Here is a 16827-nt window from a genome sequence, read left to right as displayed (position 1 = left end):
TGGAAGAATACCAGAGCCAGAAAACTAAACAACTTTGGCGAGAGCTGAATTCAAGATGGGACATTCATTGTATTTTATGAAATTCAGGATATTATTTTACAATACATGTATTATTTTGTCCATATTACTATAAAGTACTATGGTTTCTGCCACAGAATAAAAAATAAAACAGCTAATTGTAATTCCGAGAAAAAAAGTAGTCCCCCTTAAGCTAGCACTTTACACATCGTTTCAAAGCAGCTTTACAGAAAATGTACAGAATACAATTTAGAGTGATCTGTTATCTGAGGTAAATGTCTAAGTAATGTATTTCAGAAATTTACATTGTACAGTTAGCTAAAAATGTACTAATTTAAAACATTGTAATGATTTAAGGCAGAAACACTGAGCTGAAGTAATGAATACTTGTATGTTAGCAAATGATTATGACATTTAGAAAAATGTAGCATTGGTGCATCTTGATTCAGCAATTGTGTGGTTATATCACGCAATTATGAGAAAATAAGTATAAATTGCAAAGAAATAGCAGCTTTACAGTGATAGAAAAAGAATGCAAAGTTTGTTTCTGCTGTACAGCAGATCTAGAAGAAAAGTGTCATTTAGAAATGTAGAAATTAAAAAAAATACTTACAATTAAAACAAGGAAAAGGTGGTGCTTCACTTATGTCAATATTGTATTAATAATAAAAATAATAATACATGTTAAATAAATATGATAATCATGAAAAATTAATAAAATGGTTTGTAGCCAGAACATTTGGCTTTATGCAATACACAATGTTTAAAATATTTTTTTTTTCTTTTTCTACCCCAATGGCCATTGAAATATCCCAATACATAAAAAACAAGAACGGTACGGCTCATTAATATTAAAAGCCCATGATTTAGCAAGGTGCTAATTAATATTCAGAACCAAAACCTCTGCCATTGGCTGGTTGGAAAGCAACGTCAGCCTGAGCTTATCATCAGTGAGCTGATCCTTCGCAATAGTAGCATTAGTAATTTGGTCTTCAGCACCAGCCATTCAGCCGCTGCCAGTGGGACGGAGGAGGAAACCTCTCGACGTCACACCGGGACCCGTTTTTACCGGACACCCCCACCCCCTCCCCCTCCTCCTCCTCCTCTTCCTGGCTTTGTCGTTCTTCAGGCTTTTGTTGGTCCCGCTACATATGCATGATAAATGCTTTATGTAGCCAACCGAAAAAAAGCCCTCTTATAAACAGACAGCAGCAGAACTCACTTATTATAGACCTAATGATGTAGACAATAACAAATGCACCAACGAGTTTCCCGGGACAGAGTGAAGATCTGGGACCCTTTGTCTTATTTAATGAATGCATAATATACAGTAAACAAAGGACACGGATGATGATGAATACTAATAATATTAATGAGACTAAAACTACTCTTTGAGTAATCGATTGAAGTCACAAACTTGGGGATTGATTTCCATAAACTATTCCATCCATACACATTTTGCTTTGAACTACACGTGTAGTGCATATTTTATGAGGACTTCACATGTAAAGTTGCAGGATGTCTCCCTCTAGTGTTCAACACATGCATCTCAAGCTTATCCACTTATTCATTTTTTTTTTGTTTGCTTCAATAAAAATAGTTTACACGTTTATCTTCAATTTTTAAAAAATAAATTTAAATGATATTCATTTTTTAAAATCACTCCAATTTGTTATTGTTATTATTAATAGTTTAGCTTAGCATTGAAATTCAGATCCTGACTTAAAGAGTCTATTCTGTAAAAATGCATATGCTTTATCTAATCAATAGAATTGTGGTAACAGATTACAAGCAATATTATTAATTAAATAAAAAAAATTAGAATTGAGTAATAATTAATCAAATTATTCCTTAAAAGTTACCAATTTAAAATGAGTAAAGTTTACACCAAAAAATGTAACAAAAATATATCACTAACAGACACACGTCAAAGATTAAATAAGAACTCTTTATTTTATATCGCCAACATTGAAGACACCTGATGTTAATCACTGAAGGAGAAAACCGTCATTTTAAAACAAACACCGATCACCATAATGGTGACTTCAATTTATGTTTTTTTGGTTGTTGTTGTTGTAAGTTTTGCTCATTTTCAACGGTTAACTTTTAAGGAATTAATTCGATTAATTATTACTCAATTCTAATTTGTTAAATTTAATTAATAATATTGCTTGTAATCTGTTGCCACAATTTTTTTGATTAGATGAAGCATATTCATTTTTACAGAGTAGACGTATCACTAATGTTACAATGAAATGATTTTAAGATAGTCTCTGAGGTTATTGAAAAACTTCCACACATTGTTTAATTTCCAGGTAATGGCACTATCAATTATAAAATTACATACAAACATATTGTTATATTACATGCAAATGTATTCCTTTGCAAAGGATACTTCTAGTAAACTTAAAGTCCCCCTGTAGTCAATAATTTTATCCTTTAAAACTCATCTTTGATCACCAAAATGACATATTTAAGCGAAATATCCTTGGGGAAAAAAAACTGAATATGAATATGCAAATTGGCCCCGCCTCCACTCACTCGCTCCAGAACTTGTACATGGTTTGTCTTAAAGCATAAAAACACCACATAGACTAGACATATAAACAACATTAAAAGCTCGATTTTCACCACTTTAATTGCTCTTAATCCGTTTGCTCTTATTGCATTTGTTCACTTCCAGGTCAGAGACAGCTTGTTACCACTTAACTGTCACCGTCCCACAGGTGGGACGTTTGCCACTATATTTTTAAAACAATAATATCTTAGTAAATACCTTAAATAATATTGACAAACTATATATCATTTGAAAGCTTACAATCTCTAGTTTCCATATTTGGTGACTGATTTTCAAAATATATTACAGAGGAGCCATAATTTATCAATATAAAACAAGAATATTTTCATACTCATAAGGCGTGTTCAGACCTTTATTTTAAAATAGCAGTAAACATGAAAAATCATGAAAAAATGGTAGATACCTCAGTTTTTTTTTTCATGCCAAAAGTTCAAAAAATAGAATCCATTCAATTATTTTGGAAAAAAAAGGTCTGAAAAGTTTGAAATATCAAGAAAAAAATAATAAATTTACCATTTGTGACGTGGCAGCTAGCTATGACTTACATGCGTGTTCTTTGTATGTGTTTCTTAGAGGTTCAATTCATATCAAAATCTGCCAAACTTCCCATGCTACTTCTGAATAGGATCTCTACTTCAGAAATTGTATGAAAATTGTGAAAATAATGGTTCATATCACTCAAAACACGAATGGAAATGCAGGCGCCCTTATATGGGCAGTAATGGAGTCTGATTGTGCCCTAGTGAAAAAGTTTGGTACTGCGCTCAAACAAAATCTCACTGAAAGCTCATCTTTTGAGATATCAACCTAAAATTTGAAACACAACTTGTTCAGATTTTTGGCTTTGATTTTTCTGCAGTTTTAGAGTAGACCAGGTTTTGAAAATATATATTTTATGTAAAATATGAATAATTAATATTTTTACATTGTACATTTCCATAAACTCAAACTTCTATAACTTTTTTTCTGTTTCACTTTCTTAATTTATTTCACTTCTACAAAAATCTGCCAAATGTCTTCTTTAAAACGAGACCAATCATATGTCTATATTCCAAAGCATTCTTGAATTACAACCATTTAAGTTCGAAATGTGCATTTTCATGTCTATTCAAAAAAGGGGGGGTGACAGTTAACAGGTTAAATTTGCTGTGTTGCTATGAATCATAAGTAATTCTCGCTTACTTCATAAGTAACGTCTCGCTGATATTGAATCCATTCAGCATATCTGCACCTAGAGCATTTTTATGTCATGACGTGCCACAACTATTCAAAAACTGGAACTTTTCTATTTCTAAACAAGTGCATGATTTTGTATTGAGGCGTGTCCCAGACAACAACATTGTGTCGGCCCAGATCCGGCCCACATATTGTACGCATTGAATCCAAATGTACCAGATGTGGGCCGGATCTGGGCCGAGGTTGCAATGCAATGCCCCATTCGCGTTGACGTGTTCATGACCTGTTAAATCTTTATCATCGTGGGCGTTTAAAGTGCAGCGCAAGTACATTTTTGTTCTACCAAATTAAAAGCCAGTTGAAAAACATGGGGTGATGCGAATTTTTCCAGCCCACTCACACTTTCAGCGGCCCACCATTCAACACTATTCTAGGTTAGAGCCCAGTGGAGACTTTAGACATGCTCGGTTGAAGTAGACCCAGAATGCATCAGATCCTGATCTCTCTAGAATGGATATCAGTGTCTCTGTCTCAGCTCAGGTGACAGAAGCGCTGCTGTCCTTTACCCTCACGTTGACTTTCAGCCATGCAAAGTGCAAATCTACATCGCTGACCGAACACAAGGTAAGGTGACCCACATTTGTCTTTCAAAGCAGGTTTGGTTTGGTTTTCAGATGAAGATTTGGCATTTGAATGTGTGATTTGGTTGTGACCTGTAAACAAGAGTCTCAGCAAACACAACAAGACACAAGGAGCCACAATCGCAGAATGGCAACAATGAAATGATTCTGGAGATCGGTTTGTAATTATATTTCTGGAGCTGCATAACACAGTGTTTATCTTTATATTATCATGTTAAAATATAAAACAACAGTTCAATTGGTCTCCCTAGCTAACAACGCAAAACCTCTTTGAATCCGGTTGGGAGACGAGCAAACCAGCTTAGGCTTGGATGAGCTGTATTATGTCTTATGGTTTAGTTCCCTATATTGGCTCCATTATATTTATGTAGGCTTCCCATTAATGAGTGCAGGATGGCCGGGTCAGGCATTGCTCTGAGGTTACATGAGTTTAAGGAAAGCCAGGACACCAAACATCAACCAGCACATGTGTAAGTATAAATGATTTTTAACCCCTTAGCTGTCACCCGCCTTTTTGATAATGGGGGTTAAAATGCACTATTCACACTTAAATGGTTGCAATTCAAGAATGCTTCGAAATATATACCCAAGTTTGGTCTTGTTTTAAAGGAAACACTCAGCAGAGTATTGCTGAAGTGAAAACACTCCAAAAACAGTTTAAATTTACAGTAAATCAAATATACTGCACTATATATATTTTTATTTTATATAAAATATATATTTTACAACATATGTTTTACTCTGAAATTACTATAAAATCAAACCAAGTTATGTTCCAAATTTGAAGTTGATATCACAAAAATTGAAGTTCCCATGAGATTTTGTTTAGGCGTAGTACCAAAAATAGCCACCGGGTGCCATTGAATTCCATTGAATTTAGTTGTGTACATTCTGCCTTAACAAATTAATAGATTTCTGTCCGAATATCAATTTTGTCACAAAATTTGGAACCTTGAGACTCAGACCTTTCTGACAATACGTGTTTTGTCAAGATTAGAAAAGGTTTTTATCATAAAATTATGAAATATAATGATGCCCAAAAGGGGAGGAGCCTGATAAAATAAGTGCCATTTCTATGTTAACGCAACGTTCAAAACAGTTTACACATGATGAATTCTGAGTTTATAAGCTTTCAAATAATACCTAATTAATGATAATTACAAAAATATGTGATATAATAAAAAAGGCGATAAAAAATATATTTTAGAAGATAAAATATTTATATATATTATAATTTTTCAGATGATAATATTATACTATAATTTTTTATTTTTTTATTGAAAAATACTAGATTATAGGTTTTTTTATGAAATTTTAGCATAAAAAGAAGTTTCAATGATTAAAAGTGGGTGCATTGGTGCATTATGATGCAGATTTTTTGAGGTGCACTCTTGTCATAAATTCATCAATTACTCTTCCAACATAATTTGAAACAGGGGTAGAGTATCTATTTAGAAGTCTTAGACCTTTCCAACAATATAAAATTTGTCATAATTAGATTAAGATTTAATAGAAATATAGTGAAGCAAATTTAGGCGCCCCAGGACTGGGACGGGGACGAAGCCTTTGACTGTTAATAACTCAAAGTAAAAGCGTTTAGCTCCAGTTGTGGATGTTGACCTGGTAATAAAGTGTGTGTTGACCTGGTAATCTTTAATTGCTGTGTTTCAGACTAAATTTGGCAGGTTTGTTGCTTTAATTCACATTGATTTGAAGCATGTTGGTGTGTTTTACTGTGTGCATCCGTTGTGTTCCTCCAGCGCTCGTCGCACGGGTCAAGATGTTCTGGGACTGTATCCCGGTCAGATCGCGAGAGTTCACACCGTCAGCTCACATCTGCACAGGTGAGTAAAAACGAAACATTTAGTCCTTATTTATAACCTCTAGGCCACACCAAACTGAACAGATGTCTGCTTTTTCTTCCTCAGATCGACACCGAAGAGTCCAGACCTGCTACGTAATGAATCTAGAGACGATTATCAGAGAGGAAAGTTCGATCTGCTGAGTCTGCAGGCCTCGGTTCTGTCCGGACAACACACACCCCAAGGCTCCTCTCAGCCGTCTATAGGTCTGTGTTAGACAAGATTCATCCGATATCTCCGCCTTCACTTGCATGTGAACCTCTGTGGAGGAATGAAACAAAAGCTTAAAAGCCTTTTCTTCAGAGGACTTAATAGAAGATTATGATTAAATCCCATTTTCTTGATATTTGGCAACACTCACCTTTTAGTCTCTTAAGCTCTTAAAGCTGGTCTCCCACCCTGGATAACCAGGAGTGGTGTTGTTGGAAGGCTTATTTCTTCATCGTTTTTTTGTCTGGCACCATTACAAAATCATGATTAGCAAAAACAAATGTTATGTAGATGTAGACACAGTCTGAGCAACTGCAGACTAGTTGTCCTTCACACATCAGGATGTTCTTGACCTCTAGGTGGAGAAACAGGGGGTGAAGGTAAACGTGGTCATGTGAACATCACATGCTGGAATATGAATGTACATTGGTTTGAAAACAGCAGTGAATATTCTGAATCCATAAATGTACACTCTTAGAAGAAATGGTTCTATTTAGAACCAGAAATGGTTCCATCCCCCGCTTCATATATGGAACTCCAAAATGGTTCTATATAGAACCATTTTTTTTGGTAAAAGGTTCTATTGACCAAGTATGGAACCCCAGGGTTCTATATAGAACCCAGAGGAACCCTTTTTTTAAGAGTGTATAGAACCTTTCAGGGGTTCCAAATACATAGCGCTGATAGAACCTTTTCTATATCTCTCATCTCACGCAAATACTAATGGATTAGCATTGTACCACTAATGTGAAAAGAATCATTCATGACTCAAGTAATGACTTCATCGCCACGTCAATCAGACATATAGCGTAACCGCTTTTACAAAGGCCTGTTCACATGGTAGCTTACTATAAAGGGTTAGTTCACCCAAAAAATAATGATGACCTGAAAAAGCCAGGTCATGATGACCCCTTTAACTAAACAAAACCAACATTTCATATCAACTAAAATACTAAAAACCTTATTTCAGAACATTGCATTTTCTTTTCTTTTTTTAAGTTTAACCTGATGTAATAAAATAACTCTAAAACAACCAAAAATACATAGACATATTTACAACAACAAAAAATGAGTAAAAAAGAATAACTAAAACTTTAACTACAAAATTTAAAAAAACAAAAACAAATTTAAAATGTTAATGAAACTATATTAGTATCTCTGTGATACTAAAATAACACTGATTTGAAATCTGCATAGATTTCATAGATAGATTTTAGTTAATACCAAAATGATTTTTCTTTAGGCTTCAGGCATTTTTCCTCTTCCTATTCGTTGTTCAACCTGTATTCACTATGAACAGCTTTAAGAAAAACTCTCCTTTTGTGTACAATAGAATAAAATATTTGGAAAACATTACCAATTTCGCAATGAACATTTTATTTTTAGGGTGAATTATTTCTTTAACAAATTGTTTATTTTCACAGACACTGATAGAGATGGTTGCGCTTATGAAACACACATGCCATAAAATCACTGTACCTGCAAGTGTGCCGATCTCCATCAACACGACAAGCCAAGAATGCACGAGCGCTCTGAAACATAATCATTTTAGAGCAAATGACATGACAAAACGACATGCCATTATAAAGGGCAGACTGTGAGCTTTATGGTGATGTTTTGTGCTGTTTTTACACAGGCACTGGTGTCCAGAAGTTCACGCTGAGTTCGCATCCAGCCCCACTGGAGACATACAGAGATGATCAGCACCTCTATCAGACGCAAAACACATGAAGCTGCAATCAAAACCATAACCGAAACCTTATGAATCTTCCTTGTGGAATGTAATCACACAATCACACAGCAGATCTGTCAGAGCAGTCATGTAAAACATGCGTTTTTCACTGGCACGCACCCACAACCTGAAAGCCACAAAGATGCACATCTTCAAAATGATCAGCCTTGAAACAGGGAAAGTACATGCTGGGTTGTTTTAACCCAATTTTGGGTCAAATATGGACAAACCCAAACGTTGGATTAAACATGTGGTCTATATTTGACCCCAAAACGGGTTAAAACATGAATGAAAACGTGAATGATATAAAAGACTTTGGCTTTGTGAAGATTTGTGTGATTACGTTAAGGTGACTGATCCGTGCTGTTGTGTGTCTAGACTTACTTCAAAGTATGACATTAGAATGGCATAATCTCAGGCACACATTGGTTAAATACGGTAACTGTAAATATTTAAATATACCAAAGCAATTCGGTAGATGATCAAACAAATGAGGACTAACAGGCGAGCAATAATCTCCACCTGCATTTGAACCTTTATTTGACAAAGGACATTGTGTGGGAAATATATCTAATCATATTGAACTGTTAGATATCAGATAATCACAGCCGTGAGACACTGACGTCCTTGTTGGCAAGTGTGTCAACATCGAAATGCCCGAGTCATGCTGACATTCACCTTGTGTTCACATCAAAAATAGCTCAAGCTCTTCTGACCTCTCTTCACTTCCTGTAAAATGATCCCTCGCCATAGAGACACTGAACAATTCAGGTTTATCGGTTTCAGACTATTGTCAAAAGGATCCAGACTTGTCTGATATTCGATACTTGCGTCGTAACTGGTGATCATGGTCCTCTCATATGGTGCGATGAGGGTGTGCGTGATGCTGAACCTGGATCATTTCTGCATAATTAAATATATTTAAGCAATTTAAAGATGAACTGAACTGAAAAATATCGACGTCGAAAACGTGTTGTTTATGACAATTAAAAGTAAATTACACTAAACATTTTTAAAAAATATATATTAATACAGCTTTTTTAAGCAACGCAAAATTGCGCTTGTTAGCGCTGGCAGTTCCGATGACGTCACTGGCATGGTAGGACCCGCGGAACGCCATAGACAACAGCTGTAGGTCCTATATACACAGACGAAAATGAGCACTTTTAACGGCATGGATTACGCATTTGAGCCCGTGGGGGACAGGCCGGTAGTGTCTAACTACCACCACATGGAGGACGATCAGTTTCAGGCTTCACTTGCAGTACAGGATCGTTTGGGGGAAAGTGACTGTGGGCGCGAGCGCTGAGGAGCATAGACACTGCACGGAGACGATCTGTTGCAGAGAGGTCAACATGGACATTTATTGATCGGCGAAAAATGCATCACCATGCACGGTTCATTTCGGATGCTGTTCGGTGAGAGAAACGTGTTAAAGGAGGCTATGCTGTCTCTAATGGATGTCCGAGCTGAGACGCTGGACCGCCCCATAAGTAGCAGGGTATTTTACGAATAGGTGACGGCTGGGCTAACTTGTTGCACTTTTCTCAGACTGTTTAGATTAACAGCGTACTGGCAGTTCACTCTATGGGCGAGGGTGCATTTAGGAAGGAGAATCCCATCCTTTACAGTGAACTATACATCAAGGATCTTTTCTCCCTCACCCGAATATCAAGGATTCGAGTAACGTTAACGTGATGCATTGAACTTGTGTAAATAAAACATTTCATGCATTGTCAGACGTTTCGTGTACTCATTGACGAAAGTACATATCTCTAAATAGTGTGTCGCTAAAAAATCAGTTTCCTCAGCCATGTCAGCTAGCCTCAGACTGTTTACAAGCTACGGCTGTTCTGCTGGTGCGGGTAGGCAACGAAGTGGCTTACCATGCCAGTGACGTGGTCGAACGTTGAAATCCAACATGGCGGCGCCCGTGTAACAAAAACAACACTTTCAATGTACCATTTTATCCCTTTTAAAGTCCCCGTGAACCGGAAGTTGCAAACGATTTTTCTCCAGTGCTGTGACGTATTTCCAAGTGAAACGGAATATTGAACAGAGGGCAGGGTTTGACTCTAGCGCTCCTCCTCTCCATCTCTCGCTCATAGCAAACTAACGGTTTGAGGGGAGTGGTTAAGCGTTTCCCCACCCAAACTGTGAAACCTACGTCATTAGAAAAAGAAACCGTCCCAGACCGGAAGTAACTTTTCAGATTTTGATTAAAGATTACTAAGGTAAAACATTTTTTTAATATATATTCACTTGCACGGATTAATTGTTCACCACAAGACTAGTAATATGCGCTAACAAAGTAAATAGGTTCAATTTTGATTTCACGGGGACTTTAACAAATTCTGCCATTTTAAAAATTGTACCAATGAGAATATATAAAATACATCTGTTATATCACCTTTTCTCAAATTTCAGTTCAGTTCATCTTTAATAACTGATCCAATTGAATATATTGTGGATGCAAACGTATTTGGATGCTTAAGTCACTCAAAATGTGGTAATGTCAATGTATTAGATAAAAGTGTCATTTATTTTAAAGAAGCACAAGCATGTTTTTCAAGGAAAATTCTCATTTGTATATATATAAAAAAGTTCAAATTATGCACGGTTCGGTTTATCATGGTTTCGGTATGGTTCGGTATGTGCTATGTTCAGGGTAAAAAGGACTACTGTCAAATAAAAATATTCAAACTACAAGCAACAGCACAAATAAATACAATAGAGCAAAGATACAAATGAAATAAACAGTGCTTTTTGGGTTATTTAGGTGTCTAACAGTAGTTTTCAGGTACAGAAATTAAATAATCAAATGAATGATTTTCTTGTCTTTTGTTGTTTGGTTAAAATTGCATGGATCTGATTTACTGATAATGTACACATGCATTTATTTTCTCAAATCTATACACACACACACACACACATATGCATTAAAAACAAGTGGTATTTTAAAAATATAGCACAAGTACAATTTTCTATATGATAAAACTAATATAATATAAAACAATATATATATATATATATATATATATATATATATATATATATATATATATATATATATATATAAAATGAACATAGTGAAACATTGATATGCTAATATGATGACCTTTATGCATTCACAAAAAAATGAGCTCAGACCAGCTGGTTAAAAATAACAGAGCAAGTGGCTGAGATATTGCGTATCTAATGCAGTGAAGTTAGGTGTTGATCATTTAAGGGCCACTTTGTACACAATTTAAAATACTTTTCACTTCAAAAATATATGTTTGGGACATTTACATGGTCTGCATCTACAAGTATCTCACACAACTGAACAAAGATTGCCAGTCTTTTCAGAGAAATTAATCATAGTATTGTGTTTTTGAAAACTCCAGACAAAACCGCTCTGTCTGTTTTGACACAAGACAAGATGCATCTTTTCAAGTATTAATTACTGCCGAAACTATGTGGCAGTCCAGCAGAAATTACATAATAGAAATCCAACCACGGGGGTGTGTGTGATACTAGTCCACCCACCATACATGTCTGAACTTTCCCAGTTCATTACCACTACAGTACATTTTCGTAAATTCGAAAAGATGAATAAATTAATGCTGTGGCTTGTCGTCTTTCTGACATCATATTTAAGAGTGTATAATCATAAAAGCATGTTTGACTTTGTTTCTTTTGGAGCAAATATCTTTATGCGTATTTTATTATTTTTATACTTTTTGTTATTTCAAATATTTAAATAGCTTTTATTTTACAGATTTCGGTTTTGTGAAGTACAAGAATATGGACTGTGAATAATGTGTTAAAGCTGCAGTCTGTAACTTTTTTGGGGTTTAAAATGATCCAAAATACATATCTGAGAAAAAACATAACCAGCCAGTGTTCAACACTCTCTGCTTGCTTTTGTTTTTAATTCCAGTGGAACCGGTGGATCTCCGCGGGAGATTCGAGCATGTGTTTACGACACATCTGTACACACACATCTGAACACACACATCTGTACACATAAAGTAGAGTCTCGGCTAGTCTACTCTCCTCAAACATTGTGTTCATCCACGCTGTGCCGCGTCGAAGGTGCCGAGGCACAACTCACGTAAAGTCGATAATTCAGGCACTGCAATTGCAGATTTCGAACAGAGATGGCGACAAAGAGGAAAAACTGTGGACTGCAGCTTTACGTTTAGTTAAATTTAAGTTATTTTAAGCCATTAGACCTTTTTAAATTAATATTCAACCTACAACTTTAAACCTTGAAACATTTTTAATATCATCGCAAAAAACATGTAATGCAGGAGAAGTGTCACAGGTTAATTTCTTTTTTAAATTCATATTATTATAAAGCACCAAAATAAACGCAATATAAATCCATTAAAATTAAATATATTAAATGTGTTTTTGTTTTTCATACAACCTTTTAGATGGATTTATTTGTAATTCATTCATTTTGTTTTATTCATTTTTAATTTGAATAAAATTTTATAAATTAAACAGCTCATGAACATACTTTTTTATAACACTGTACAAATTGAAATAACCCATTAAACATGAATGTTTTATGCTATCAGTTAAAACGATTCTCCTTATATAGAACCGTTTTTGCATGAAGGGTTCTTTAAAATTGAGTCCAGATCCCAAGAGTTCTATTTAGAATCCCATTGAACTGAAATAAAACTAGTGTATTAGGGTTAGTGATGATAAACTTTAATAATACAATGTAGGTTTATATAATGGTAACAGCTCTGATACTTTGGACCTGAATAATTCAAAAGGGATTTAATGGATTCAATGATTGCCTTTTTTAAAATTAAAATGTAAAATAAAAATTGCTTGTTTATTTGCAGGGCGGCTGGTCAAAGGCTGAAAGAACATGTGTGTATATATAGCACAACAAAGACCTTAAAATCCCATAGTCACAGTTTAACAATGGTTGAAATGGTGAGAGGAAAACCTGACTCACCTCCACCTGAGTGTAATGTTACATCACACGCTGGATTTCTAAATCATGAAGCAATACATGACATTTGTTTTTGGAATCCAAGTGATGCAGTGGTTTTTCAACAGGTTTAGTGAGTTTTCGAAGCAGTGAGCTCATCACGTCAGTTTAGTATAAAAACCCCACACTCATGTATTCAGCACACAGCGGATGGTGGAAACAAACACCAGACTGAAGCAAGACTGAAGACTAGATCTACATCTACAACAGACAATAACCTCTCAGGTAAAAATCACTTCTGAACTCTCATTTAAAATGCTTCATGTTTTATAACTGCGTTAAAATATGCACCATTAATAATTTAATGAAGATTTAATGCAAAGTGTTTAGTTGCATGAGCGTCCCTCTAGTCGACCAACCAGTTGCCTTGCTAAAGTGCAGAATTATTAGAAAAAACAGTATTTAAATAGCCTAATGGGATTGACCAAGCAAAGTTGAAACATTGTCAGAAAAAAGGCAAAAACGGGACCATGTTTTACCTTATCTACCCTAAATAATACAGTACGCATTATACCAAAGTACGTGTTATTAAGGTACTAACCTTTTAGGGGTAAAGATGTCCCAGTGAGTGACAACCTAAGGGTACAATTTTTGCTAATTTTTTCTGATTCCTTCATTGCAAGCATTTGATTGACACAGTTTAAAGACACTGCAGATTGGGATTGTTTCTTCGGACTTATTCATTGTTCAACCTCTGTGTTTATCAGAGATGAAGAGTGTTCTCCCAGTGAAGATGTTGGCGGCGTTGGCGCTGGTTCTGCTGGTGTCCAGTGCGACTGAGGGACGGATTCTCAGTAAATGTGAGCTGAAGGCTCAACTCGAGGCGGCTCTGGGAGGAAATCAGGGAGAAAGTGGGCCTGGAAATGTCACTCCTGGGATTGAAAGCGTGACCGGAGATGTTGTTGGAAATGGGACTGCGCCTGGAAATGCAACTGTAGACTTGGACCTCATCGCCAAAAGTAAGTCTATGAGAGTAAACACTGCGAGTTGAATTCTAGCAATGGTACAAATGTAAGCCAAGGGTGTTTCTGTCTCTCTTTCAGTCGTCTGTTCTGCTGAACGTCTGTCAAAGTTCAACACCAACCTGGTCAACGCCATTGGATCTCCAGCAGATTCCCGTCCCAGACCAGGACAACGACCCAATGGAAGACCAGTGGGAAGACCTGGTCAGGGCCGTCCCGGTGGAAGAGGAAAGAGATCCCCCGGTGGGGGGCGGGACAGGAATCCAGCTAGCATCTTTGGAGACAGTTCAGAGGAGGATTCCAGCGAAACCTTAGGAGTTACCACAAAACTGTTTGGGATCTTCCAGCTGAACGATCGCGTGGCGTGCGACTCCGGATCCGGACAGAGTCTGAACATCTGCCAGATTAACTGCAGTGGTGAGTCACATGACACATTATTTCGCATGAGACAACGTAACTATTTTAGAAGGTAGCGATTGTGCGTGAATACGCACATGATTTGAACGAAAACACCCCCAGTGGTGAAAAATGAAGATTTGAATGTTGTTATTCAGCCCAATAGTGGAAACACAACACAATTTCAGAATGTCAAGTTTGAGTGACGTCTCATGTGACTGGTCACAAATGTAGTTGAAACCAATTAGATTCAATCTTGTACACTTGTGTAATGTGATTTTGTACAAGTGTACAACTTTTTTAGACAAAAGTGAGCGTGACGCTCCACCCTAAACCTAACTGGGGCGTAGGCAGATTGTGGAAACATTAGAGAGTGGGATTGTGCGAATTCATTCAATACAAACAATACACCGAAACTTTGATTGACCCAATATACACAATAGCCTAGTTTGATCACAATCTCAGAATCATTGTAGATCATATTTTAATGACGTCTGGTAAATTGTGTCTTCTAAAGCTCTGATTGATGATGACATCATGGATGACATCACCTGCCTGAAGACTCTGTTGGACAGCGTGACCAATGCGTAAGTTGTCAACCTATCAAATCTACAAATCAGTAGTCAATTATAACAGGGTTGCAGGTTCTCGCTAATCACATGATCACAGTCAAGGCTTCACATTAGTAGTGACTCAATTTTAGAGCATTGCTAATTGTCGATGTTGCTTCAGATCTGTAAAATTAATTTGAATAGCAATGCATTTTAATTGTAAATCGTCAAATGTTTACATTGTGGAACATTCTAATATAAGTAAAATAAAATAAAACTACTACTTTTTTTTCACGATTACCCAACATCTAAATAATTTAACAAGTAATAGAAGCATATTCTTGAAGCATATTTATTAATATTCCTGGTCCTGTTTTACAGCGCTGCTCCAGTCTTCGCTCCTCGGCCCAGAAGGAAGTAAGTCAAGCAACTGAAAAATTGCACGAGAAATACTGACTATATATATATTTATATTTTATTCAATAGCTTAAATATCGCCTGTGTGTGTGTGTAATTTTTTAAGATACATTCTTGGCAAAATATATAAATATATGTAAAACGTACCTAAAACGTATATATTTTCATCAATATTGGCAATATATTTGGACCTTTTGGTTTTGAAATATAAAAACTAGGGCTGTCAAACGATTAATCGCGATTAATCGCATCCAAAATAAAAATTTGTGTTTACATAATATTTGTGGGTGCACTGTGTATAATTATTTTGTAAATATATATAAACACACACACATGCATGTATATTTAAGAAAAAAATATTATTTATATATAAAATATTTATATTTATATATAATATACATTATATATAAACCTATATACAGTATACATGAAAATATTTCTTAAATATATACAAGCATGTGTGTGTATTTATATAAAATATTTATACACAGCACACACATATATTATGTAAACAGAAAATTTTAGTTTGGATGCGATTAATCATTTGACAGACAGCCCTAATAAAAACATAAAAACATATCTGAAAATATGCATTTTTGCTATTTGGTTTGTAATATTTACAAGAGTATCTCATTAAGCAACATGATAAAGTTAAACTGAACTGGAGTCAATTGTTAGTCACGTAGGTTAGAGGGCAATTGCTTATGTAAATTACATTAACTGGGTGCTCCTATGTTAACAGTAGCATCTATTACATTAAGATAAGCAACAGCAATAAGGTATACAAGATGTAAGGCTTGTTTTACAAGTTTGTGTTTATTGTCTTTCAGGAAGCACATGTTGTGCGTGAAGGAGTGCCGCAATGTCAACCCGTTGCAGTACTTTGCTGTGTGTGTCTAACACTCTCATTCAGTGTTTCTTCTGTCCAGCTTCATCCTGATGCATTACTGTAATAAACCCAACATGGTTGCAACCACCTCTTTGGTGTTTGTTAATCAGCTGTTTGTTCAAAGTCTTTCACAGAGGAACTACTGTACATACACATTACGTTCTCACAGATTTCTACATGTGTTGTACTGTATTTCACTCTTCCTTGTCAAAATGTGCTTAGAAAAAGTTCTCAAATAGCCACAATTAAGTACAATAGCATACCTCAGAATGCAAATAAAACAATATTCATAAAAGAGTTCCTTGTCTAAGTCTGTCTTCACAATAAATTTAAACAAAAACAAAAAATAAACAAAGTTTGCATGAGTGAAAGGTTGAAAGCCTTTCAAATTTCTCATTG

General features: G+C 35.6%; 2 protein-coding genes and 1 long non-coding RNA gene across 3 annotated transcripts; 2 read left to right on the top strand and 1 right to left on the bottom strand.

Moving 5' to 3' along the window:
- Positions 1-4033: 4033 nt before the first annotated feature.
- On the bottom strand, positions 4034-8561 carry LOC148978469 (uncharacterized). The gene is made up of 4 exons (XR_016168793.1): positions 7965-8561; positions 6637-6840; positions 6364-6536; positions 4034-6249 (listed from the first exon to the last, which is right to left on the bottom strand). It is a non-coding gene; the product is annotated as an uncharacterized LOC148978469 (long non-coding RNA).
- On the top strand, positions 4714-6492 carry LOC148978470 (uncharacterized). Its single transcript, XM_089131954.1, has 3 exons — positions 4714-4883; positions 6174-6257; positions 6342-6492. The coding sequence occupies exons 1-3, from the start codon at positions 4807-4809 to the stop codon at positions 6490-6492; spliced, it is 312 nt and encodes a 103-aa protein (XP_088988080.1). The 5' UTR covers positions 4714-4806.
- Positions 8562-13278: 4717 nt separating the features above from the next.
- On the top strand, positions 13279-16725 carry LOC120489212 (uncharacterized). The gene is made up of 6 exons (XM_039685895.2): positions 13279-13438; positions 13921-14172; positions 14257-14592; positions 15089-15158; positions 15504-15539; positions 16370-16725. Exons 2-6 carry the CDS (start codon positions 13923-13925, stop codon positions 16437-16439), a joined length of 762 nt encoding a protein of 253 aa, XP_039541829.2. The 5' UTR covers positions 13279-13438; positions 13921-13922; the 3' UTR covers positions 16440-16725.
- The last annotated feature ends 102 nt before the right edge of the window (positions 16726-16827 follow it).

The sequence above is a fragment of the Pimephales promelas genome, chromosome 6 (genome assembly GCF_988280905.1).
Source record: "Pimephales promelas chromosome 6, fPimPro1.hap1.1, whole genome shotgun sequence".
Taxonomy (NCBI): domain Eukaryota; kingdom Metazoa; phylum Chordata; class Actinopteri; order Cypriniformes; family Leuciscidae; genus Pimephales; species Pimephales promelas.
Note: the sequence above shows the minus strand (reverse complement) of the source record. Positions and strands in the feature narration are given on the sequence as shown.

Excerpts from the sequence above, each read along its gene's own strand:
- LOC148978470 (XM_089131954.1), top strand. The coding sequence starts at position 4,807 with ATGGCCGGGTCAGGCATTGCTCTGAGGTTACATGAGTTTAAGGAAAGC. Across the intron at positions 4,884-6,173 it reads AAACATCAACCAGCACATGT|CGCTCGTCGCACGGGTCAAG; the intron begins GTAAGTATAAAT and ends GTGTTCCTCCAG. Across the intron at positions 6,258-6,341 it reads GTCAGCTCACATCTGCACAG|ATCGACACCGAAGAGTCCAG; the intron begins GTGAGTAAAAAC and ends TTTCTTCCTCAG.
- LOC120489212 (XM_039685895.2), top strand. The coding sequence starts at position 13,923 with ATGAAGAGTGTTCTCCCAGTGAAGATGTTGGCGGCGTTGGCGCTGGTT. Across the intron at positions 14,593-15,088 it reads CTGCCAGATTAACTGCAGTG|CTCTGATTGATGATGACATC; the intron begins GTGAGTCACATG and ends TGTCTTCTAAAG. Across the intron at positions 15,540-16,369 it reads GCTCCTCGGCCCAGAAGGAA|GAAGCACATGTTGTGCGTGA; the intron begins GTAAGTCAAGCA and ends ATTGTCTTTCAG.